Raw genomic sequence first — 25,797 nt, forward strand, 5'->3', positions numbered from 1 at the left:
ACGAAATGTGGTTGTAGAGAACTGGCAAGTACTGCTGTGTCATCTGCATAGAGTGCTAAGATGGATGACATTAGGTTGTGTGGGATGTCTGCCATATATATCGAGAATAAGAGCGGTGCCAGTAGGGAACCTTGGGGAAATCCCGCAGAGATCCGTCGCTGACTTGAAACTGTTCCGTTTATTTTGACATGTATGTGTCTGTCCTGGAGGTAAGATTTAATAAGGTGGACGATTCTTGATGGTATGCCTGCTGAGATGCGTTTGTGTAGTAATCCGAAGTGCCATATCTTATCAAAAGCTTTTGTTATGTCGAGGAAAACTGCTCCAGTGTGCTGGTGCCAATTGTAGCCGTGGTGATGTACTCAATTATTCTATGAATTTGTTGAGTAGTACTTTGATGTTGTTGAAAGCCAAATTATTCCACTGGAAGGATATTTAACTCGTTTACTGAGGCTTGGAGTTTGGAGAAGATGATTTTTTTGGCAATTTTGCCTAAGTTTGAGATTAAGCTGATGGGTCGATAGCTTTCAGGCAGGTGTGGATCTTTACCTGGTTTATGCACTGGGACCACATCTGCGACTTTCCAATAGGTGGGGAAATAGTTGAATCCGAACATGGTTGATTATGGTGGTGAGATGTACGACAGCTCTTCGGGGCAGCAGTTTAATTATTCAATTTGTTATGCCATCTGGGCCAGGGGCATTTTTATTCTTTAGCTTCTTTAGAACTTCATAGATTTCCGCTGGTTAGGTGTTTGCAGGTTTGTTGTTTCAGGTGTCGGTGAGTTTTAGTGCATGTCTGACATGGAGGGGGATTTTATAGACATGCTTGATGTCCAAGTTGTCGTATGTAGGGCTACACTGTTTTTCTAGGTTCTTTGCTATCTCTTCAGCTTTTTCTGTGTCCGTACGTACTAGGCCCCTGTCTGACTTGAGTGGGGGAAGAGATTTGTTTTTGTTTCTGAGGTTTCTTAATGTGTTCCAGATGGAGTGATCGTCGGGTGATATAGAGGCTACTTTGGCTTCCCATGTTTTGTTCCTGTGAGCTTTAAGTACTTCTCTAACTTCATTGTTCAGTTTGTTGAGGATCTTTTTGTCTTGGGGTGCACGGATGTTATGGTACCTTTTCCTTGCTTTGTTTTTGTCCCTAATTAAATCCATGATGTCTTCGGGTAGTCGATTAGGCTTTAGAGTAGTTTTGGTAGAAGTGACAACCTTTATGCCTGTGTTGATTTGCTGGATCAGGCTTTTGACAGCATTTTCATTTTCTTTTATGGATCTGATGTGAGGGACAGGTCCAATGTCTTCCGATAGTACTTCTGGTAGTTTCTTCCATGAGATGGAGTGTGGGGGGAGGCAGCAGTTGTTCTTGCTTTCCCAGCTGGAGCAGAATTGGATTGTAATCGGATGTCATTTCGTTTAGGCTATACCGTAGCTTAATATTTTGTAGGATAGCAATGTCAAGTATGTCGGCTGTGCCATATATACTATGATGTGTTGGTTCTGCGGAGCCTGCCACCACTGCATAGTTTGAACTGGAGTAGCTGAAGAGGGTGTAGCCGTTTCTGTTGGTGGTTTTTCTGTTCCATGCAGGGTGTTTCGCATTTAGGTCACCGTCAATGATGATTTACTCTTTATTGCCCAGGACGGCATCCAGATCTGAATGTAGTAGATTTTTGATGGAGTGTTGTAAGCTGCATAAAGTGTTAGTTTTCCAGCTGAGTTTGTGGGTACTACTATTCCTGTGAGCTCTAGATTTCTGATTGAGGGGCTGGTTACAGAGTGGTGATCGATGTGGCTTTTTATGAAAATTGCTGTGCCACCTCCTCTGTAGTTTATTCTGTCGTTTCTGTGGAGGAGGTATCCTCTAACTTTGGCGTTGTCTGCTGGTCTTAAGTGAGATTCATTTATTAGGATGATGTCTGGGTTGTATCTCACTTCGAATTCTTGGAGTTCCAGAATCTTGTTTCTAAGTCCGTTCGCATTCCACGCGATGATCTGTAGGGAAACTGGGGTGCTTTTGTTGTTATGCATTTGTGAGAGCTGCTAGGATGGATTAGGTTTCTTGTAGAAATCTTTTTCTGGAGTCCGACATGCGGTTAGATTTGTTCGAGTCTTGAAGCATATTTGCGAGGGAGTTTGTAATGACGGCTGCTAAATTTGGGTGGTCTTGTTCCTGAGTGGCCTTTGTTGAGTGGACTACATCTGCGTAGGTCTTCGTCTGCCGTTTTGTGGTTTGCTTCGATCAGGGCTTCTGGTTGCGGAAGTTGCTTCTGTATCGTGTTTTGTCGACCTCTCGTGGGTTGAGGAGCTGGAACTACTGCTACTGGTTTTTGTAGATTAGTAGAGGGGCAGATCTTCTGTTTTTTGGGTGTTGTATACATCCTTTGTAGTTTGCTGGATGCGGGCCCTGCAGTTTGCACATTTAGCTGGGGTGGATTTTGGCTTAGTTCAGGTATTATTGGGGTGGCTCTCATCGAATTTTAAGCACTTGTATTCAGTTTACATAATCTCTGGGCATGACCATACTTTTGGCACTGTTGTGATGAAGACTTTTTTTTAGTGGTTCTGGGCTGATTTTTAGTCCGCAAATTGATATTAGGTCATATATGTTATTTTATGCCTGGTGGATCTCTAATAAGACGAGTGGCATCGGACTTTTGTCAGTTGTGGTTCTTCTGCTGACCTTGATGGGTGGTAGGTCTTGGTAGCAGAGATTGGCGGCTATGTCTTCTGTATGTATGTATGTGCTCGATACTCCATGGAGAATCACCTTCAGCCTCCTCTCGGAGTTGACGGTGAAGGTGTAGTATTGTACACCTTTATTGTCTAGCTCCTTTGTGAGTCTGCGGTAGTCCATTATAGTGGCAGGTTGAATTTTGATGCCATCGTCTAAATTCTTTGCTGTTGTGTATGCTATCTGTAGACTTGTCATAGTGGCCCTTAGTTCCATCCATCTGTGTGGGCAGTTTCTCTTTAGTGGAAGCAGGGGGGGTCAGAGATGTGTCCTCCATACCTTCATCCGTGGGTGGTTCTGTCGTCTGTGTTTTGGGTTTTTTCCGCGTGTGGGTCTCTCCTTGTTCCTGGCGGGGAGGAGGGAATTGGAGACCACCAAATCCAGTTTTTCCTCTGTATTAGCAGTATCTTCGCTTTCCTCATCGTACCTTGTTGTGGAGTACAGGTTCAAGTAGCCTGGCCATTCCACTTCAAATTTTTTTAGTAATTTTTTGAGTAGGCTTAGCGCCAGTCCTTTGTTTAGTGTTTCTATCTGGGCGTCGGTGTCTGTTTCGGTCATAATTACGTCTAGTAGGTTTTGATGGGGGGGGGGTCAATTACTAAGACTGAAAATTAATAGCGAAACCTTTCGCTGAACGAATCTCAATCAAAATCCATTCCTCTGTATCGAATACTCCACGTACAGTGTTAAGACTATAGGAAATTATTATATGCTGTCTATCGGATGCTTCCAACCGTATACGAATGAAACTTGATATATTCTTTTATTTAAGTTAAGGGATATTACATTACATCCCATATTGTTTCATATTCTTTTATTTAAGTTAAGGGATATTACATCCCATATTGTTTCATAGCCGAATAAGAAACTCAAAGAGTTTCATGCCGAATATAGAGACTATATATAAAGTTCGGCGAGTCCAAGCGTAAGCAAATACCTGGATAGTGCAAAACATAACCCATTTGGTAGTGCAACACTGAGGCAACTCATAGTAAGGGTGGAGCAACCTCCAATCACTATTCTTGGTATTTACCCATAATGCGAAACCCAGCTCCTAAGAGCTGTATTACTGTTCTACATTATGAGAGCCGGTCACTACCCAGACCGGTTTCAACCTTTATTGAGGTTGAAAGCCGAATTGAAACCTTTGGCTCTTCATATAATTAGTAATTTATTAGGACACCTTCTTGGCAATTCTTATAGTAGGGTATGTAAGTTCTGTTCGCTACAACTTGGTATTATCTAGGTCTACCTACTCACTGATAAGACCTCAATAAAGGTTGAAACCGGTTTGGGTAGTGAACTTCTCTCATAATGTAGAACAGTAATACAGCTCCTAGGAGCTGCACTTCACATTATGGGTAAATACCAAGAATAGTGATCGGAGCTTGCGCCATCCTTACTATGAGTTAAGGATGGAGCTTGCCCCACCCTTAACTTAATAATTTGATGTCGCCGAATTGAAGCCTTTGGCTCTTCATATAATTATTAATTGATAGATTCTAGTATAATTCTCAAAATTGGCCAGAAAGTATTCCTGGAGAGATTTTTATAGGGTAGTTCACTATTGCTTTCATCCCCCTCTCCCATTATATCTGGGCTCGAGACCTGCACATGGTTGGGACGTATTCATGACTGTAATCCATGTGTGCTCACGGGGTCGGTTTGCCTATTCTGGGAAACGAAAAACACGAGTTTCTGGGTGGAAAAACCACTACCACCGTATGAGACTGGCTAACATACATGTTTACAACATAAATTAATATTGATTTTCGTATATGTAAGAATGGGAGCAAATTGCAATGCATCACTAATTAAATAGTTTTGTAAGGCTGTGGAATTGCCAATTTAGCTTATTTTTCGCTGCATTTAGGAATTTAATGCTGTCTAGTTCATAAATTAAAAACTCACATGCGGATAGCTTAAAACAGGGGTCTTCAACCTTTCAGACAGTGCGAGCCGCATTAAAAATTTCAATAAAGCCTGCGGGCCGGTATTTAGAATTGTAAGGTGCTTTCCAGATTCACAAGGAACGCTGTGCATTTAATACTTTACTTTACATAAAATCCTATAAAAATAAACAAACTCAGCGTTAAGAAGGTAGGTAGGAGACAGTTTCATGATAAGTAAATACAATCAATACTTGAAAATTATAATTTAATGAAGAAAATATTCATTTTTAATAATGTCAATGGGCATCTTGCAAAGTTTTTCCTTGACCAGCTTGTTGATGTTGGAAGTCGCTTTGCGCAGAGTATTCTCGAGATGTTGGTCCTAATCTGAGTTCTTGGCTTGGACTTCAGATGCTTCATTCTGGAGAAGAACTGCTCACATAAGTATGTGCTTCCTAACAAAGCGCACATGTTCAAAGTATGCCGGCGAAGATTAGGGAATGCGTCCTCAGAAATATAATCTTTGTAAAATGTAAGCAAGGGTACATTGAATAATTTTTCTCTCAAAGAAGAGTTGTTTTGGAGTTCAAGCAGCTCCATTTATACTGAGCCTGGCATTTCGGCAGCATTGACACTGAATGGCATTGAAAATAAATCTAAAGAAGACTGCTGGTTACGAAAATCACTAAATCTCTCTTTGAACTCACTTCCCAACACGGCTAATTTTGTAGCGTATTCATCAAGAGACAAACAGTTGGATTTAGCGAGAAGCTGAAAACGAGTTAAGTCTTTTTTTGCGAGTTATGCCTCCCAAAGTTTGAGCTTCGCCACAAAAGCTTTGATGTGATCAAACAAAGTGTACACCAGTTGATCTTTGGATTGTAGCCGCGTGTTTAGGTCATTCATATGCAACGAGATGTCGGTCACAAAGGCAAAGCCTGTCATCCACTTCGGATCGTTAAATTCCGCAATCGGATTTCCCTTGGTTTGCATGAACTACTATATTTCGCTCCTTAAGTCAAAGACTCTTTTAAGAACCTTCCCTCTGCTCAACCAACGCACATCACTATAATAAACCACATCGCCGTGCTCCGATTCGCTCTCTTGGGTCAAAAACTCTTGGAATTGAAGATGATTCAATACCCTTGCCCTAATAATGTTAACGATAGTCACACTAACTTTCATTACATCCTCAGATCCAATAGTTTTCGCCCACATATTCTCCTGGGGGATTAAACAGTTAAGTGGATGAAATCGTTTCCTTCTAGTTCCGGCTTCCTTCATTTACCACACCCTTAAGGTTGGTTAAGCTGAGGTCAAAACACTGGAGCATTTTCTTGGTGGCTTCAAGAATATCAGTGCCTTTCGTCGTTCCCTTCATAGGTATGAGCGCTGGCAGTTCTTCTGTCACATTGAATTGTTGATCAATGCCACAGACAAAGACAACCAGTTGTGTCGTATCCTTCACATCTGTGCTCTTATCTAAAGCAAGTGAATATGACATAAATTCGGACGAACGTTTTTTTAAACATCTTTCAGTGTCATCGGCAAGTTCTTCGACACGTCATGCTACAGTTATCCCAGACAAACTCGGATTTTTAAACACTTCTTTATTATTTGGGCACAGAATATCCCCAACAGCAATGAGACTCTCTTTCACACAATGACTCGCCCTCCTAGAAGGCTTTTGATTTTTTAACATTTTTTTCAGTTATTACATAACTTACTTTGATGCACGCTTCGCTGTCTTCCCTCTGCCTTTTAAACGTACCATGCTGGTATTTTAAATCACTTTGGAGACGGTTCACTTTGTCTACAAGAAAGCTTCCCTTGAAGGTGATCGAAATTGAACGCATGCTTTGTCTCATAGTGTCGTTTTATATTGTATTCTTTTGATACTGACACTGACTCACGACAAATAAAACACACTGACTTATCGTCGATCGGCACAACAAAGTACAAATTGCTCCACTTTTCATTAAAAACCTGACAAGAATCACTTGTTTTACGCTTTTTACTCGTAGACCCATAGCGATGGACGGTGAACCCGAAAAATGATCGAAAATGGCCGTGTAACGGTAATTATCCACTGAATATGTCTCACACTAATGAAAAAAGCCTGGCAATAAAAAACCACAATAGGCTACGGCTGACACGACGGACTGCGTGCGCTTATACACGAATATCACACTGTTCACGACTGACTGTGGATGAGATCCTCTTGTATTTATATGAAAATAACGAAGTATCAAGAACCTTCGAGATGCATCTGGATGGCACTGGACAGCGCACTCGAACGAACTACTGCTTTAGCCATCTACTTGCGCCGTTATTACTAGTACTTAAGTACCTCTTGGCGCTGGTAGATGGGCTGCAGAAGCATGTCTATTTAATATTTATTTTTATAGGATTTTATGTAAAGTATAAAATGCGCAACGTCCTTGCGTATCTGGAAAGCATCTTGCAATTATACATACCGTAGTATAGCTTAGTGGCCTGCGGTTTTCATTGAAATTATTTTTTATTTAATTGCGTTTTATTGTTAAGTAGTTATTTTTTCAAAATGGCCGACGGGTCACGGCAAAGAGCTACGCGGGGCACAGGTGGCCCGTGGGCCATGCGTTGAAGACCCCTAGTTGAAAATATCGTTTTCTTTTATTTTGGGACGAATAATAAATTTCAATAAATTATCAGATTGTTAATTTGAAATATTGGTATTATATATTTTTAAATGACAATGCAAATAAATTATGGTAGAATTTTTTGACAGATATGATTATCATATTGTGCAAAATTTCAATATAAGAGAGTGAAGTTTTTGAAAGATTTACACCTTATGATGACATACATACAAATCGGCCCTTCAGAACACACGCAATTTACAGACAAAAATTACTAGTTGTGGTGGTGTTGGAGGTGGGCGGTAGATGGCGTTGATTCGTAGTAGAGGTAAGGTGTAGAGATAGTTGAAGATGTCCTCCCGCGATGAGTCTTCGGACTCCTTGGAGGTATCAGGAATAATAATAATAATAATAATAATAATAATTATTTATGGATGAAAACATAAAAAAAAGAAAAATCAGCAAACACCTTTGTGTTCCCGCTACTAGGGAGTAGGCGAGGCCGTTTTTTAAGCCCTATCTAACTTTTGGAGCCTGAGTGGGCATTTCAGTCTCCACTGGTAGCCAATTAGAGATAGCTTGCCCAAGGCTATCACTAATTAATCGGCACGCAGTGAAGATGGCGGCTACTAAGTGCCGCCATCTGGTGGTCCTTAACCCTAACACAATATATTTAATGTCTGAAAATAGTGTGGGCCTTCATATCCTTTACTCGACTAATCCTAATGCTGAAAACCAAAGTCACAAAGTCTGCTGGGAAAATCTACTAACATCTTCCGTTGCAATGATGAACTAGAGAGAAAAATCGTGGAATCTAGAGAAATCATCTTCAATCCTGTTCATCTAAATAATAACTTGAGCTACAACCTCCCAGATTGTCATTCAGCTGTCATCATATACTGTCGTTCACGAGATGCTACAAACACGCACTTTCCCAACAATACAACTAACGAAAGAACAGCTTTAAATACAACCACAACGATTTAGTGTCAATTATGTATAGAGACTCTCTATGATGTTCATAGTTTATTTAAGTTTCAGTGTTTTAGTGTTTTTTCTTTTTTTCTTTCTTTTATAATGTCACCTGATGAAGGCTGTAACAAGCCGAAACTAGTCGTGTTTTTATATTAAAACCTTTTTACTTAAATCTCGGTTCTAGTCATTCAGTTTATAAAAATATAAAAATTATAAAAATTTTCATGATCATTCTTTCATATATATATCCGGAAGTGAAAGGTGGATTATGATAAAAAAAAAAGTTGAGGATTACCCATTATATATATATATATATATATATAGAGAGAGAGAGAGAGAGAGAGAGAAAATAGAACGCTCCTGTATTTTGGTGTGTTGAATTAAGAAAACATTTTTGAAAAATTAACATTAAATTAAATCAGTACAATTTCAAAGTATTTCTAATGCATGTCCTTTGATTTATATTTATCATATTTATTTCTGATATTTCCATATCTACAACATTTGGCGATTTTACAAGATAATAACACTTATCTACATGGATCATTGTAGTTTCGCGAGTTGTTTCGGTTTTAGACCACTTACGAAATTCTGTAGCGCGCCGAAATCTGTATTTGGTTGATGGCTAAATATATTAGTATGTGAAGTCAAAGTACATATTAGAATCTGAATCATAGTGAACAAATAAGGCTACTTATTTCTTTTAAAGGAAGTAAATATTCCTATATTTCAAAAAAAGCACAGAATTCACATACATTTTCACTTCGTTAGCCTAAGATCGTTTTGCGGTGCTACAATTGATGTGATATATATTCCCAGAATTCCGTAGGCTACCGAACATCCATATACTTCCGCACTGCATAATTATATAAAATAAGTCTGTTAATAAAATCGAATAGTATTTTATTAAAATATGAAGTTATAGAAATTACTTTATGCACAAATATTAAGTTTTCTTATTTGAAATTATGACAGAGTGTTTTTCAGAAGTTACTCGATGTTTACGTGGCGTAATAATACATATTACATATGGCTTGTATTAATATCCAGAGTGTAGCCATATTGGTTATGAACAAAGTTGTTCTGTATGTTTATCGTTATATGTAATCTTCTTTCGTCACTCTGAAGTGCATTTATTTGCGGATTTACTATGTTCCTGACACTGGCATATACATTTTCGTAGCCATGGCAGATAGGAGGAAACTGCAAGGTATGTTCTGTTTCCTGCCTTGCATTTTGATTTGATGGCGCTAGTTCTTCGATTAAGACACAAGTAGATCTCACAGTGCTCCTGTCAGCGGGTTTTATTCGAAGCTTTAATATGTATGGATGTATGTTATCTGAGGGCTGCTAAAACATGTTTCCAAATTTTCACTCAAATAGATTAAAAACCAAACAATACAGAGGTACGATTGAACTTCTGAATTAATTTCATTTGGGAAAGTCTTCGTTCACAGTATGTTTTGACATATATAACTGTTGAAATCATTAGCATTATTTCTGGAACAACTGTAACACTTGAATTAACCATTAAATATTTTTTATTTTCATCTGGGTATAAATATTTTTAAGAATGTACAAGAGCAGCATTAATATACAAAAATACTGTATACATTTTTGTTGATATTCATGTGCATTTCTCGGGTACAATTGTGTTGAGATCTTGTATAGTTATCTGTGTCATAATTTTCGATTGAAAACAGTTGTTAGGTATAAAATCCTTGACGTTCAACGTTTTGTGATACATTATAAATATCAAAATAAACACCTGTTGTCCGCTGTTAAAGCTTTGTTATAGTCAGAATTTTCAGTGTTTCTTGCCCTTCTCAAATAAGCTTTGGGAAATTTGATTTGTACATACAGATTAACTAAACCTGTGATTTGAGTGTTATTAGTTGTTATCGGTAATTAAATAATGAAGTAATGATGCAACATATATCGTTTGTGAGATTCAAATGTGAACAGATGTCACACATTGCACATTATAGATTTCACAAATATCCTTATGTTTGTTAACTGATGTACAGATAGTTTGTGGTCGATTTCAGTGATTCAAACAAAATAGTGAAACTTGGCTTCATCAATGTACATGCGGAATCTGAATCAATTGCATTCTTTTATGAAAATACCGCTTGTTTTGATAAAAGAATGCATTTGATTATTTTCCAATTTTATATGATATTGCAAGTATTTGTCTCTGAGTAATTAATAGAAAGAAAATGTAGCTATGTACAGAAATGAAACGTAAAGTGAAAACATTTCCAGTATGTCTGTGTAGTCAAATGCCAACATATTCACTAAAAATAATAATAAATAAAACATTTTTCATGATATATATTCGTGATACACACACACACACACACACACACATATATATATTTACTCTATCACCTAACTCGTCATTATGTACTTTGTGTTGTCATATAGCTAATAATCCTCAAGATTTCATAGAATTACTCTCAGCTGTATGTGTCCTGATAAAATAATTTAGTGCTATCCTTAGTTTCTACATTTTTTCCAGAGTAAATATTGTCTTTGCTTTTGAAGACTCAATATGTTAGCCTTCTTTATATTTGGGGTGATTTTTAAGTTTCGTGGAAACTGTCATTTAGATACCTATTACTACAGTTTGGTGACCACATCCAAGATTTGCTGAGAATTGATTTTTCCAATAAGAACTAAAATAATAAAATGATTCTTGCCATTGTAATAATGCATACAGCAGTCAGATCATAGTAATGTTAAAGAGGGAGAATAAAATTTTTGATTAGAAAATGTAAAGATGTTATGATAATCCATGCACAATTGGTTAAGATGATTAATCTTAAGTGCACTTGAACTTTGTTTTTCCAATTCCACATTAAATTGTTATTAAAACTGCAGTGCTTGATTTTCTGTTCATTTTAGATTGCTTTTACATGGTCAACATTTAATAACATTAAAAATCTTGTTTACATTAATGGATTAATGAGATTAATAAAAACTTCTACATTCTACCTCCCCACTTCCTGTATTCCCAATCAACATATAATGGTTGGTGTTATATCCTTCTGTTTTTCTTGCACTAGATTGCAGTATGTTCATCTTTGAGCTAATGAAAACATATATGAAACAGTTAGTGTGCATGTGTACACACACAAAAACTTGAACATGATAGTTGTGACAAGTGGTTATGAAAGGAGCACAATATGAGGAGTACTCTTCCAGAGGACAAAGGTAAATAAAATAGTAAGATAAGTTGGTTGTGGGGTTTGAAGGTTTTGTGGATGAATGTTGACTAGCAGTAGTTTGAGTTTTTACAGGTTTAGAGAAAAGTGAAGTAATGATGGAAGCTAGTCATGAAAATAAAAGGCAGAAGCAGAGCATCTGTGAGCAATTGAAGAAGTAAATCTATGGGGGGGGGTGAAACACCTATTAACTGGATATTTCTTTTTTCTGGATAAATGCATTTTTACAAAAGTTCTCGATGCCCAAACTACAAATGTGAAAATAGTGATCTCTTTAAAGGTAGGCAGATTTGGGATTTGTATAATGATATCAGATTTGTATAATGATAATGGAAATGAAGGAGGAAGCAAGAGACAGAGGAAATTGGGAGAAGAGAATCTGCTGAGTTATACCATTGGACCTGTCAAGAGACAGAACACTAATGATGATGATAATGATATACAATTTCATGCTGTGCAAGTATGTGTAGAAAGGGACACATATGTTATTTTGGAGATTGAGGGATGGCTAGACATTTGTCGTCATGATGAAAGATATGTCTAGAGATGAGAAGGCGAAGTGACATCTTTCTTATGAGAAAAAGACAAGGTTGTGTATTTGATAGCATTGAAACTAATAGGGTTCTGTTCAGTTCGCTATATATGTTTTTTTTTTTTTTTGGGGGGGGGGGTTCAAGTCCCAGCTAGGATTCAGGGAACTTGGATCAGCTTTTCACTTGCACATGAGTTAACTGATCTTGTGTGAAGATGACACAGTATTTCATGTTGCAAAATAGACTAACCAGCCTGACAGAACATAGTTAACATATTGACTTCAGTTGTTTTAGTCATGATTCTTACCAATCCTGTATAACCAATGATCCTACTGGAGAATGGTATGAAGGTTAGCACTTATATTAGTTATAGAAGATCTTAAAGCTTGTAATGCTTGAATACAAGGACTGTCAAATGAAGAAGAGGAATGGAGAGTAGATCATTAGCAAAGCATAGATAGGATTTGAAGTCAAGAATTCTTTTACTTGTGAAAGCAAAAGAATCTTTGCTTTCACAAGTAAAAGAAAAGATTCATTTATTTATGAAAGCAAAATATTAGAAATAAAACTGGAGATTCAACAGCAGACGGCATAAATGAGACGGTAAGATGGTATATGCTACATCTTTCACTGACTTATGATCAACAGTGTGTTATTCTTTATGATACCATACTAGTAGTATAGTTTGAATTAGCTATACAAGAACTAAAGAGCTACCTTTTTGCCTTTCAGTATTTAGCTTAGGACAATCAATGTCCCCTCCTCTGTCACATCTTTTGGCTTGCTTGTTGATTCCTGTCATTTGGAGCTATAAAATATTATGCCTTAGAACTGTTTTTGGAATATAGAAAAAAGTGGGATGAACTATTGTGCAATTTTTTTTTGAGTAATTGCATTTTAAAAAAAAAATCCAAGTTTATTAAACTAAAAGAAAGAATTATGACTTTTTCTTGAAACAGTCATCACTGATTCAAAACTTCGCTGTAGAATTCTGGTCATCAAAAAATGAACTCTCTCATGGTTTGAAAAGTGAAATATTCCAGAGGTGTTTTAATGGTGTCAGGGTCTTTTCTATTATTATTTTTTTTTTCAGTCCCACCCATGAAAGGTTCTACTACATTAAATGCTGTAGATGCATAAAAGGATTAGATAATGTTAGAAGTTATACTATAAATTAAAGATGCCAAGAAATTCTTGGTTTAATCCTTTATCAAGTTTAAACAAACAAAGTTTGTGCTTGAAGTAGTTTCAAGACTGGACAACTCGCACATCACTTGCTTTAGTATCCCATAATGCAAAGTACATATACTTATGGATATATGTATAATGCTATGCATTATGGGAAGGGTCACTACCCAGACCGGTTTCGACCTTTATTGAGGTCTCATCAGTAGGACATTATGGGATACTAAGGCAAGTGATGTGAAGTCAGCCTCTGCATACGAGTTGCGCAGTCCTGAAATTACTTCAGGCACAAACTTTGTTTGCTTACACTTGATAAAGGATTAAACCAAGAATATAATTTCTTGGCACCTTTAATTTATGATTAGATAACCTGAAACCTTGCCGTACAGACTAACGGGCAGATACTCTTTTCACTCATTCAACTGGACTGACAAAGGGCAGTGCTTATTCATTTTGGTAATGGAGAAAAGTGTCATCCTGATTTGTTAGATCAGGATGACACTTTTGAGTTAGAGGTTAAAGTGTATTTTTTCGGGGGAACTATTTCAACTTAATTTTTGGATTGTTCATGTTGATCACATACCGAAAGCTACCTCTGTGCATAGTGTCAGCTTCCTTTTCTTATGAGAAGCGGATGGAAATTTTAGCTTTTCTGCTGGATAGTTCAGTTGTTCATTTAGTAATTCCCTCAATGAGTCTAAGGACTGCTTGGACTTGCCCATAATAATAAACATGACTTATCGTAGCCTGTGAGGCTCGATGATCTGTCACAGTCAAGTATCTTCATAAAAACTGAATTAATGCTATGATAAGGAGATATATCTATTTTCTGGTCCCGTAGAATGAAAAACCTAAGTTTTTAGAAGGAAAAAATCCTGTCATCTTTTGTATGAGTGGGTAGTACAAATTCATTTGGAAACTTTGTATAAAGATTCTTTATTTTCAAGATGGAATTTGAATTTGACTTTTCTGAATTTAAACTGTACAGTTTAAATTTGTTAGTTTTTTTCCAGATCTTTTATTTAACATGTTCATTGATCATTTAGATTATGTCAAACTATCTGAGATTATGAGCAGGTGTCCCATTTTCCCATTGCATGTTAGGCTCAATGGCCTCTCTAGCCAAGTTACTTGACCTCCTTTGAAACCTAATTAATGCTTTGATAAGGTAGTTAACACTATCAACATAGTGTATTATGGCTGTCAGTTAACATGCTTACGTTTGACAGGTTTGCTTGTTTTTCAGGATGAAAAACCAGCGTTAGCAGGAGGCATAATCCTGCTCTTCCCCTTATGAGACCAACACTGTCATTTGAAAAGCACTGATAAATGGTTCTTTGTATTCTATGTGGGATTCATACCCAAGTTTTGCCAGCCAAAGAAATCATCTAGATCAGTTCAGCACACAAAGGCTTCCAGCAGAGTGGTATTTCAGTAAATTGTTCTTGTCACATGGTAATGACTTTTCATTGCCAGATTATTCCAGAAGTTGCATTGCAGTGTCTACATAAATTTCCCCTTCTTGATGAGTTTCAAAATAACTTTAGTATTGTGATCACCTGTATTTATTTTGTATCATTCTTGACTTAACAATGTCCAGTATTTACTCCTTATATTGAGTAGCATCATGGCTACCGTCTATAGCAAGAGTTGCTGACTCAACTGTTATAAAATTAGAATCCGATTTGTGAATTTTTTATGATATAGCTAGCCTTTTGGCCACACATTGAGATATTGCATAATTTTTTTTTTTTAATATAATTATAAGTAATACAGAGTAAGTTGGACTTTGGACTCAGATGCAGAACCTGTTGTAAGTATGCATCTTACTGCTTGACTTACATGCATACTGATGATGTGTTTTGTTATATAAGCAGAAACTCTAGTTTCCCATGGAAACATTTAAACAAAACTGTATTACAGAGTTGTAGGTTTGCTTATGTTTACAAATACAAAATTCACTCTGCACTTTTTTTTTTCCCCTCCCACTAAATGATTCCAGACATCAAATGAATGAGATCTGCACTCAAAATAGCTATCACCATGACTGAGATGAAGGCATTTGCATTCAAGTTATTGTTTTGTAATTTATAAAGTACAAAAGACATGATTAAAGAAGGAAATTGCTCTGAATTTGGTGTTGCAAGAGTAGGATTTGAAGAAAAAATTGTTGATACTAATTCAACGAATAATGATATCGAAATATCTATTGAAAATATAAACAAGAAAAAAGGATTCGTATATTATATGGTTATCTCCATGAGTCAGAATACTCATCATGGGAGATTCACACTAACCTTTATACACACAATACCCATCATACCTCTCCTTAAACTCATTCACTGTCAGGGCACCCACAATCATTTCTGCCAATCCATTCTACTCACTCATCACTCTCCAAGCCAAAAATATAGGTCTGCACACCCTTACTATCCACACTCTTACACAACTTCCAGGGGTGCATCTAGTTGTCTCTCTCTCTCTCTGTGTGTTTGTTATGTATTGAAAAATTTTGTGTGAATCTTATAGAACCCCTTTAATAACTTATAAGTTTCTGTCATGTCCCCTCTTTTCCACTATCCCCTCAAGTTTATAGTCTAATCAATTTCTTGTAAAAGTCAGAGCAGATGGGAATGGATATGGAGCTGGTGGCATGGATAGGGACAGCCAACAGAGACCAGAGATTGTAGTAAATGGTGGAGTGGAATCTAGCAGAATGTGGGTGAATAGCGGAGTAAGTGCTACAGGGTTCTGTACTAGGGGCACTACTCTTAAATTTCTGTATTAATGATATAGAGAAAGATTTATGGAGGGATATTCAGTTATGTGCTGATCAGAATACTCATCATGGGAGATTCACACTAACCTTTATATGCACAATACTCATCATACCTCTCCTTGTGGAGGCAATAGTTGATAAAGTTGATGTAGATGTCCTGCTGGTGATTTAAATAACTTGCCATTGCGGGTGAAGGACAATCAACATCCACAATACATAGTAATTGCACCACATAGTGGCATGATTACTTATGTAAATAACTTCCTTTATGTGTGGATTTTCTATAAAAGTTTAGGATGCTGAAATTTGTGTATGTGAAGATGATGGGTAGAAAACTGGTGAAATATTAGTAAGTTCAGGAAATTTATTTTTTTCACTCTTGCTGGTGTTTGCATTCTGAAGCACTATTATGAATTATTATAAAAGAATTGGTCTATAAGTAAAATAGTTTCAATTATTGATTCCAATTTTTGAATCCATTTTAGTTTGTGGTTGCATTAATGGTTTGGATATTAACATGGTGTATAACTTGCAAGCTTAGGTTTTATTTATTTATTATTTTTTTTTATGTAACTTCCCCATAAAAGGTTGCAAACCTGTATTATGTTAGCTGTGGACGGGTTTAAGATTTTTCCCCTGTTTTAATTTTTATATTTTATTAATCTATTTAATTATTCTTATATATTGAAAACCCTTCTAGATCATGGTTTTAGGGTTACCCTTTTTTTGTCTCTAGAGAGACCAAACAGGGAACTTTTTCAAGCTACTTCAGACCTCCACTCGTACTTGAAAGTTTATTTTTCACTTGGTCAGACTATAATAAATTTAGTTTAATCCTTTATCCAAGTGTGTGTAAACATAGTTTGTGCCTGAAAGTATCTTCAGGACTGGGGTAAAGTGGTACAACACCGGGCAACTCCTTGCAAAGGTGGAACAAGCTACCAACACTCCTATCTCAGTATCTCCCATAATGCAAAACACATCTCCTTGCGGATATGTATAATGTTATGCATTAAGGGAAGGGCCACTACCCAGACTAGTTTCGACCTTTATTGAGGTCTTTTCAGTGGGAGCCAGGCCCAAGTGGAAATACCAGGCAGAAGCATTAGCAAGGTCATCTCCTCCTATTTACCACTTTACCCCAGTCCTGAAGATACTTTCAGATGCAAACTTTGTTTGCACACACTTGGATAAAGGATTAAACTAAATTTATTATATCCACTCGCACTGGGTGATGAAAACCAGGACATTTGCAAATGTCAATGACTGTGGTGAGATTTGAACTTGCATCCTGTTGTTTGGATAGCATGTATACCTAACCACTCAGCCAGCCAGACTGGTCAAACAAATGTGAGCTTAGCAGATGTGTTTTGCAACATGTGCAACAACTGTGCCTCTTCAAATGATTTACCACTGTCTCTTGCTGATTAGGCTGCCAGTTTCTTTGAGTTCTAAATGAACTCTTTATTTCTAGCCTGCTATGTGTAATTTCACATGTGTAACTGTATATGATGTCAAATTATGAAAAGTGCCAAGTATTTTTTTGAAATATTGTATAATTAAAATTTTGTATAAGGCATTAATTTTATTTTAAAGTTTTAAATGTTTAACAACAGTAAATTATTATATGTGACAGTAGTAAAATAATAAAAACAAAATTTCTGTAATATATATATATATATGTTGAAATAATGATTGCTATATTCTTAAATTAGAAACAGGTGCACTGAAAAGTAGTCCCTTCTTGGTACAAATCTTATGGCAGTAATATACATATGTTAGAATGTTTTTCCAGTACTCTTCCACATGAAAGAAACGGAAATCAAGAATACCGTGAAAACATTTCTAATATGGCCTCGCTCTGCAGAAGCCTATACAACAATATAAAGTAATTTGTATATTATTTCGCCAATCTTATTTGAATTTATGTGTTCATGTGCCAACCATTGTCATAAACAGTGAAATAGTCTGAGAGAAAACTTGTCAGTTATTTGCAAAAGGTAGAAAATAAATCATATTATTAGATATATTGAAGTGAGTCTGATTTGAAAAGAATATCAACCCAGTTTTCACCAAAATCATAATTTCTTTTTGTAATTTATTTTTTATAAAGATTGCACCATTTAGTATCATATTTCCCATCATTAATTCAGATTTTCTCTCATAAAAATAATCATTTTGTTATACACACATTGAATCATGTGTAAGATAAATAATGTTCTTTTTAAAAATTAAAGAAAATAACTGAGTACAACTAAAGATTGTTTCAGCTTTTCAGATATTTAAATGCATTCAAGTATAATGTAATATAGTAATATTTTTAATAAGTATATGGTTTTTCTGAATAACTACCATTTTTAAGCATTGTTTACAAATACAGAATCTTCATACATTAAATGTTGAGAGGCACATAGACATGATCTACAGAGGCATATCATTATTATTATATTATAACATCTGACCTCCATGGAGTCAAAGACTTATTTTGGGAGGTACATATTATTGCACACAATGCTCATCCAACCATGCCTTAAAATGATTCAATGTGTCTACATTCACAACACACTCGGGCAATGCATTCCACTCACCAACCACTCTCCATGCAAAGAATCTACTCCTCACAATCATATTCCCCATCTTGTTCCTATCACGAGGCTTTGCAATTTACATTCACTCTATCTGTCCTTATACGCCAAAGACCACTGACAATCTTTGTGAATCTTCTGTGCACCCTTTCAACATATCCTTGTCAATATGAAAACCCCAAAGACCAGATCTGTGCACACTAATCTATATAAGGCCTGATCAAAGCCTTATATAATGGCATCATAACCTCTTTATTTCTGCATGTCAGGGTCCTCTGCATCATTGCCATTATCCAATGTGGCATCCTTAATTTCAGGTCCTTGTCCACCACCACTCTCAGATCTCTCATTTCTTCTACCTCCTTTAAAGTTTCCCCACCAAGTGTATACTTTGCATCCCATCATGTTGTTTACCAAATTTCAAAACTTTACACTTTGCAACATTGAACTGGTAGTTCCACTTACCTGCCCCATTCATGCAGTCTATTCAAGTCCTCCTGTAAGGCCATAACATCTGCTGTACTTTGCATTGCTCTTTCCAATTTTACATCATCTGCAAACAGCTGCAGATCACTAGTTAAACACATCCCAATATCATTAACATACAAATTGAACAGTGGTCCAAAACTGAAGGTCACTAGTGGTGTACTGTGTGATACACCACTAGACTTTCCTATTTTGGGATACTGCGCCCTCACATACAACTTCATAGTACCTATCTGACAACCAGTCACTGATCCACCTCAGAAGTCTGTTATCCAATTCCATCTGTTTCAATTTATTTAACAGCTTGTTGTGCAGCAGTCTATCAAAAGCTTATGCAGAATCCAAGTACACCACTGTATATGCATCTTCCCTGTCCAGGGTATTTGGTGCTGTGTTATAGTACATAAGTTAGTAAAACGTGATCTCCCTTTAACAAACTTATTCTGATAACCACAGAGAATACTGCTGTTTTCAAACCAGTTCTGTATCCTATGTCTACCAGACTCTCTAGTACCTTCACCACAACTCCAGATATATGGCCTATAATTTGAAGCCATAGTCTTATCGCCACCTTTATGCAGTGGAACAGTTTTGCCTTCTTTCCACTCCCTTGGAACCTGTGCTGTTGTAAAACTTTTATTAAACAAGCATGCCAGTGCTACCTCCAGTTCCCTCGAACATACCCTTAAGACGTGGTATGTCATCAAATCCTGTTGTTTTGTTGACATCAAGGTTATTTCCTGAATTACCTCCTGCTCACTCACAATTAAGCCATCCTCTCCTATGTCCTCTACACTTAAGTTCCTCATGATTCCACCCTGGACAGGATGAAACGCCCTTATAAATTGATCAGTGAATACCTGAACAGTGTCTTCTGCAGCAGTTACCATTCTAGTATTTTCATATATTAACATCATCTTACCATGACCATTCTTTCTTCTACTTGCCTAAAAAAAAAAACTAGGGTTTTTCTTTGTTTGATTTGCCTATTTCTACTCATACTGCACTTTCGTTTTCCTTACTGAATCACTCTCCTGGCTTGTTCTTTATGCTCTTCATGAAACTGATTATTACCATTATTCATCTTGTACTGCCTCCAAAGCACCTTCTTCCAGATTTCATGCTTAAGCCTCCTCATTCATCCAGTCTCATATTGATGAGACTGGATAAGCCCCTCATTCATCACACATTGATGCTGTTATGTATTTCTTTGTCAGTTCCCAAGCAGCATTTAATTCCTTACTGCTCCATTTCATGCTATAGCTTTAAGCTGTCGCCTAAGTTTGTCATAATAATCAGCCTTGTACTTCAACATATACTCTTTCCTCATAGAAGTCTGTGTATGGCTTGCCACAATTCAGGAAATCTCTTTACAATCACTCTCACTAACTTGAGGAAAGGCAAAATCCCACTCACAATTACATCCTCTGATGAAATAATCATATCTAAAACTCTCGATCCTCACTTGCCCTCCTTTACGTGCTGCCTGAGATAGCTGATATCTGAGAGAGAGTGGAGATAGTTCTCTCAAGAACTCACTAAATTCATTTTCCTTATTTCCAAATGCTGTCACCTCATTCCAATCTATACTGCCATAATTAAATTTGCCCATAATAATTAATCTTCTTGTGTTCACTAATCCAAGTTGTTTATGCATTTCTTCATCACCTCCCTCCACATTTCCCTGGCCTATAGCAACATCCAACTAAAAATGTCTTCCTGTCATCTTCCACATTACACTACACTTCCTCATTAGTGCCACTATTTCCTTCTTTCATGTCTACCTTAAGTGGACTTAATTTCCCTGGTATCATCAGCAGCACTCCCTCTCCCTTCTTGCCCTTTCTATCCTCGTAAAAGATACTGTATCCTTTCATTTCTGTTCCCATTACGATATCGTTTTCATTCAACCATGTTTTACTTATTTCAATGATTTTGCGATGAATAAATCCTCCATTTTATCCTCCTTATTTCTGATACTTCTGGCATTTGTAAGCAAACATTGTTTCATTTTTAGGTCTATAACTACTCCAATCCAAACCACTGGTTGGTTGTGATTTCCCCACCACACCTATCCTTGCTCAATCACCTTTATCACTACTTAACACATATATCTGCTCAGTCTCAACTTCTCTACCCACATTGCAATATATACTCCATCTTAATAGACACATTCACTGCTATTTTCGACATCCACTCTCCCTGCGGCACGTCGTGCTGTCCACCTGCCCCCCCCCCCCGTTTTTTTTCCCATTCTCTCTCTCTTCTTCTCTCACACTGCCATTGTTTCCACTGCAAGGCACTTCTGTCTCTTCAATACCACTCTCCTGATCTTTCATTTTGTCTCCTACTTTTGATCTCTTTCATTTCACACACTGTACTTCCATCTAGCAACACTTCCTCCAGTACACTCACTCCAGAGCCATTAAATGCAATCCATTACACCTGTATAATGCCATTCTTCTCTCAAACACATGCCATACATCCACAAACCGTACTCCCTTCTCCTAGCATACCATTCATGATTCCAGCTCTCTGTCTCAACTCATCATTGTCATATCTCAGCAACACACTGACAACCTTTCCCACTACACTGTTTTCTTTCATTCTTTTCAATAACCTCGCCCTTACATGCTTCTTATGCCCACTTAAATCATTTGTCTCACAACATTCTAATCTTTTGCACACTTTCATTAGTTTCCACTAAACGTCTCATATCACTTTCTTAATAATAACAATACTCCTCATATCATTTTTCATTTTCAACAACTGTTTCATCAAATCTTGCATTCTGACAATTTCACTCTCTGTCACTTTCGTAGCCTCGCAACCTCTTGTTCTGATGTACCGTAATTCCATTTCCTCATTCATACTTTCTTTCACTCCCTCATTACTAACTTTTGCTTCTACGAGAGCTGTTCAATAAGTAATAAGACTAATTTTACTGTTGCAAAACCACTCATCACAATATTAATTTCTTTGGAATAAAGAAATATTGCTGTCTGTATTAACAAAAGAGGTTGATAAATGGTGTATACGGGCTGATGTGCCAGAGCGTCACGTGACTAAACATAAGCTTGTTTCGGCGTGCCTATGAACCTCGACCAGTCGTCGAAATGGAAGTGTCCTTGGAACAGCGTTATGCGATTAAATTTTGTGTGCATTTGCAAAAATTGGCATCGAACACTTTTAACATGATACACGAAGCTTTCCACGATGAAGCAATGTCGAGGGCAAGTTTTTTTCACTGGCATAAAACTTTTAAGGAAGGAAGGCAAAATGTGGAAGATCTTGAACGTGAGGGAAGACCCCCAACCTCCATCACAGAGACAATGATCAACACAGCAGCAATTATCATCAAGGAGGATCGCAGAATTACAGTACGCCAGCTGCATGTTGTCCTGAATATTTCTGTGGGAAGTGTTCACTCGTTTGGGACTGAAACGTGTTTGCGCCCGATGGATTCCCAAACTCTTGACACCAGAGCAAATGCAGCATCGAGTGGATGTGTGCACAGAATGGAAAGAAAGACTAGAACAAGAAGGCGACATTTAGAAAGCTTTTTAAGAACAGAAAGCTTTTTAAGCTTGTCTGATGCCAATTTTTGCAAATGCACACAAAATTTAATCACTCGTAGGCGCGCCGAAACAAGCTTGTGTTTAGTCACGTTACACTCTGGCACATCAGCCCGTATATGCCATCTATCAATCTCTTTTGTTAATACTGGATAGTAGGCCTTATGGATTCTCTCATTATCTAATCCTCTAACTATGGAGTCTCCATGTGCTGCTATCCTGGAGTCACTTGTCACCTCTTTTACCCTTTTTTCTTTCATTCTAATCTTTTGCACACTTTCATTAGTTTCCACTAAACGTCTCATATCACTTTCTTAATAATAACAATAACAGCAACATTTCTTTATTTCAAATAAATTAATATTGTGATGAGTGGTTTCGTGACAGTAAAATTAGTCTTATTACTTATTGAACAGCCTACATACATTCTTGCTTTCATTAACTTTTGCTAACTTTCACTTCTACATTCTTGCATTCTTTCACTCCCTCAGTTTCACTAGCTTTCAATAAATAAAAGATGCCAAGAAATTATATTCTTGGTCGATCCTTTATCCAAATGTAAACAAACAAAGTTTGTGCCTGAAGTTACCTGAAGTATTTCTGAAAAGAAATACTTCTGAAAATACTTAAGGTGCAAACTTTGTTTGCTTATACTTGGATAAAGGATTAAACCAAGAATATAATTTCTTGGTATCTTTAATTTATTGCTTTTATTTAATTTCTTTTGTTTCATTTACACCATCTGTTTTGCATTCATTGCCTCGTGGTCTAATAATATATTGCACTTCTTACAAATCCATACTTTCCTTCGTCTCCTGTCCATTCTATCTACAAACACATTCCTTACACTTTGCCATGCATACATATTACACTCATGACATCAAATCAGTTTTGAAAAGACTATTTTGTTAATGCCTTGAGAAGGAATTCATGATTTGTATATTTGATGTTCTTTTTTTTTTTTTCATGAGACAGCACTGTCCCAACAGCAGCTGATTGTTCTTATCACCAAGTATTCCAACAGCATTTGAGTCTGGGCAGATATTCCTAGTGAACATTTTCTTGCACCATATTTTGCAGGCATCTGCTTAATCCTCATCTCTTTAAGCTGTTGTTAAGATTTGCATAGATTTATCCAAACATTGGACTGAATTCAGGATTTTTTTTTCTCTTAGTTTACTTCAATTTATTGAACTTGTTAAGTTTATTATGGACTTTAAGACTATGCAGGCTTTTACAAACATCCATTCCCATGGTCGGATTCAAACCCACAACCTGAATTGCAACCAGAAACATTGGGTTGTTGCAGAGGCTGTCTAGGTTTGAAAAAAGCCATGAAGATAAAATATATGGTGACTGGTTTGTTTCTGTGGGCCTGGAGATAGGTAATGGAAGATTTGAACATCATTCATCAGTAAATTAGAATAATGAGTACAGGGAAGTAATTATTATGCAGAACTTGCAATAAGGGTCATAGATTGGAAGGAAGAGAGGTCATGTAGGAGACATAAAGTGGAATTTATACACATGCTAAGAGAGAAATTACCTGGATAACATTTGATAAGGGTGATCTGGTGATTTGCATGAAAGGATGTTCTGCAACTAAGCCACATCGCTTCCATTTGGAGAAAGTGATCATGAAGTCTTGATCTGGAAAGTTATCAAACATAGAAGTTGCACTTAAGAAGGGATACATATGAAACTATATGTATCCCTTCTGTAGCAGCTGTTTATGATAGGCCGCTTGGCATAAGAATCTGCAAGAGAAAAATGATAGCACTGCATGAGAGTTAGCTGTGGGTATTTGAAGGAAGCAGTTGTATACCCAGAGTTTGAGGATAAAATGGGTAGGAGTTAGATGGATGAGTATTATTACGTGACACCTCCAAGGAGTCCAAAGACTCATTGAGGGAGGTCACCTCATCTACAACTCTCCATCTCCACTACTCAATCCACCAACTACAGTGAACCGCATCATCTACACCAACACCATCTACTGACCACCACCACTAGTATTTCACTGACAATCGCAAACATCCATGCCCATAGCGGGATTCAAACCTGCAGCCTTTTGGCTGGACAGCGGATTAAGTTGGAGCTGGGAAAAAAAAGAAAAAAAAATCTGTTGAAGGGGAAAAAGTGATCTGCAGCTAATGAGCAGTATAAAATACAGTGATGAATAAGGGTGACCAGTAAGGTCCTGTCCTGTCAAGTGTCATCTCCATCCAAAAGATATGATGGATCTTTATCTGAGATCATAATGTGCAGTAGAAAGAGAAGATGGTGAGGCTTTTGTTGGGGCAGATTAATTGGAGGTGCTTAGGGATTGCAGAATCTTGTGGCCAAACATAAGATTCTGTAATAACCAATTGCCATGGGATTAGATGGGATATCAGCTCATGTATTAGGAAAATGTGCATGGGAATTGGCATTGCCTCCGATCAAATTAAGTCTTAGCACTACTAAAGTCTCAAGGTAGTGGAAAGAGGACAAAATAATTTATTTGCTTGAAGGAAGTGTGGTTGTTAAGGTATTGAAAAGTTGGTCACAGGTAAAATTAAGAAATGGAGGACAGGAATATGATACTCTGATGGGTAACATTATTTTTTGAGTGCTAGTTTTTGCCTTAGTAATTTACTCACTATTATAATAAAGTGACAGTTATTAAGATAGATATGGATAAGAGAATGGTTGGTGAACATTCATCAAAGAGTATATGGAGAAGTTAAATCCAGCAGTGTGGTGCCGAACTATTTACTTTCGTTGCTGCTATTTGGACATCAGTAATGTAGGACATATTTTGTTTTTGAGAAGTTAGGTAGATCAACAGTTAAGTAGTGATGTAAAAACTCTATATGATGATTTAAAATAGACTGGAAATATGAGCTAAAGATAATAGTTGTCAGATGATAAAAAATCAGTTTAGTATACACAGTTAAGTATTGTATTGAAAATATTACAAACTGTGTGCTATTGATGGCTGGTCCATAGGAAATTGATGAGGCTAAGGATTTGTGTACAAGAAGCTGACATATTAAAAAGGTGGCCAAAATGAATTGCGTGGAATTTGAAGAACCCACAAATAGCAATAATAAGATTGCTCCATCTTTATAAATTGATACTGCTACATCTGTAGTGCTATGCACAGATCTGGTCACCAGAGTTCCTTGTGCTGTGGAAGCAATAGAGATGATGCATGTCTA

The 25,797-nt window shown here is 36.9% G+C and overlaps 1 protein-coding gene across 2 annotated transcripts in view; it reads left to right on the forward strand.

The window, feature by feature from the left end:
- Positions 1-9,260: 9,260 nt before the first annotated feature.
- The window catches only part of LOC150109062 (CCR4-NOT transcription complex subunit 3-like), a 436,445-nt gene continuing 419,908 nt past the window's right edge, over positions 9,261-25,797 (forward strand). Inside the window, exon 1 of one of the 2 annotated variants that reach the window (XM_090405199.1) lies at positions 9,261-9,434. In XM_090405199.1, the coding sequence (XP_090261325.1) occupies positions 9,410-9,434 (25 nt within the window). In that variant the 5' untranslated portion in view covers positions 9,261-9,409. Of the gene's footprint in view, positions 9,435-9,571; positions 9,631-25,797 lie in introns of those variants that run through there. The other variant, XM_090405207.1, reaches the window with a different exon arrangement.

Source organism: Typopeltis vanoorti, chromosome 2, assembly GCF_054136105.1.
Source record: "Typopeltis vanoorti isolate ZY-2024b chromosome 2, IOZ_Tvanoo_1.0, whole genome shotgun sequence".
In the NCBI taxonomy this organism is placed as follows: domain Eukaryota; kingdom Metazoa; phylum Arthropoda; class Arachnida; order Uropygi; family Thelyphonidae; genus Typopeltis; species Typopeltis vanoorti.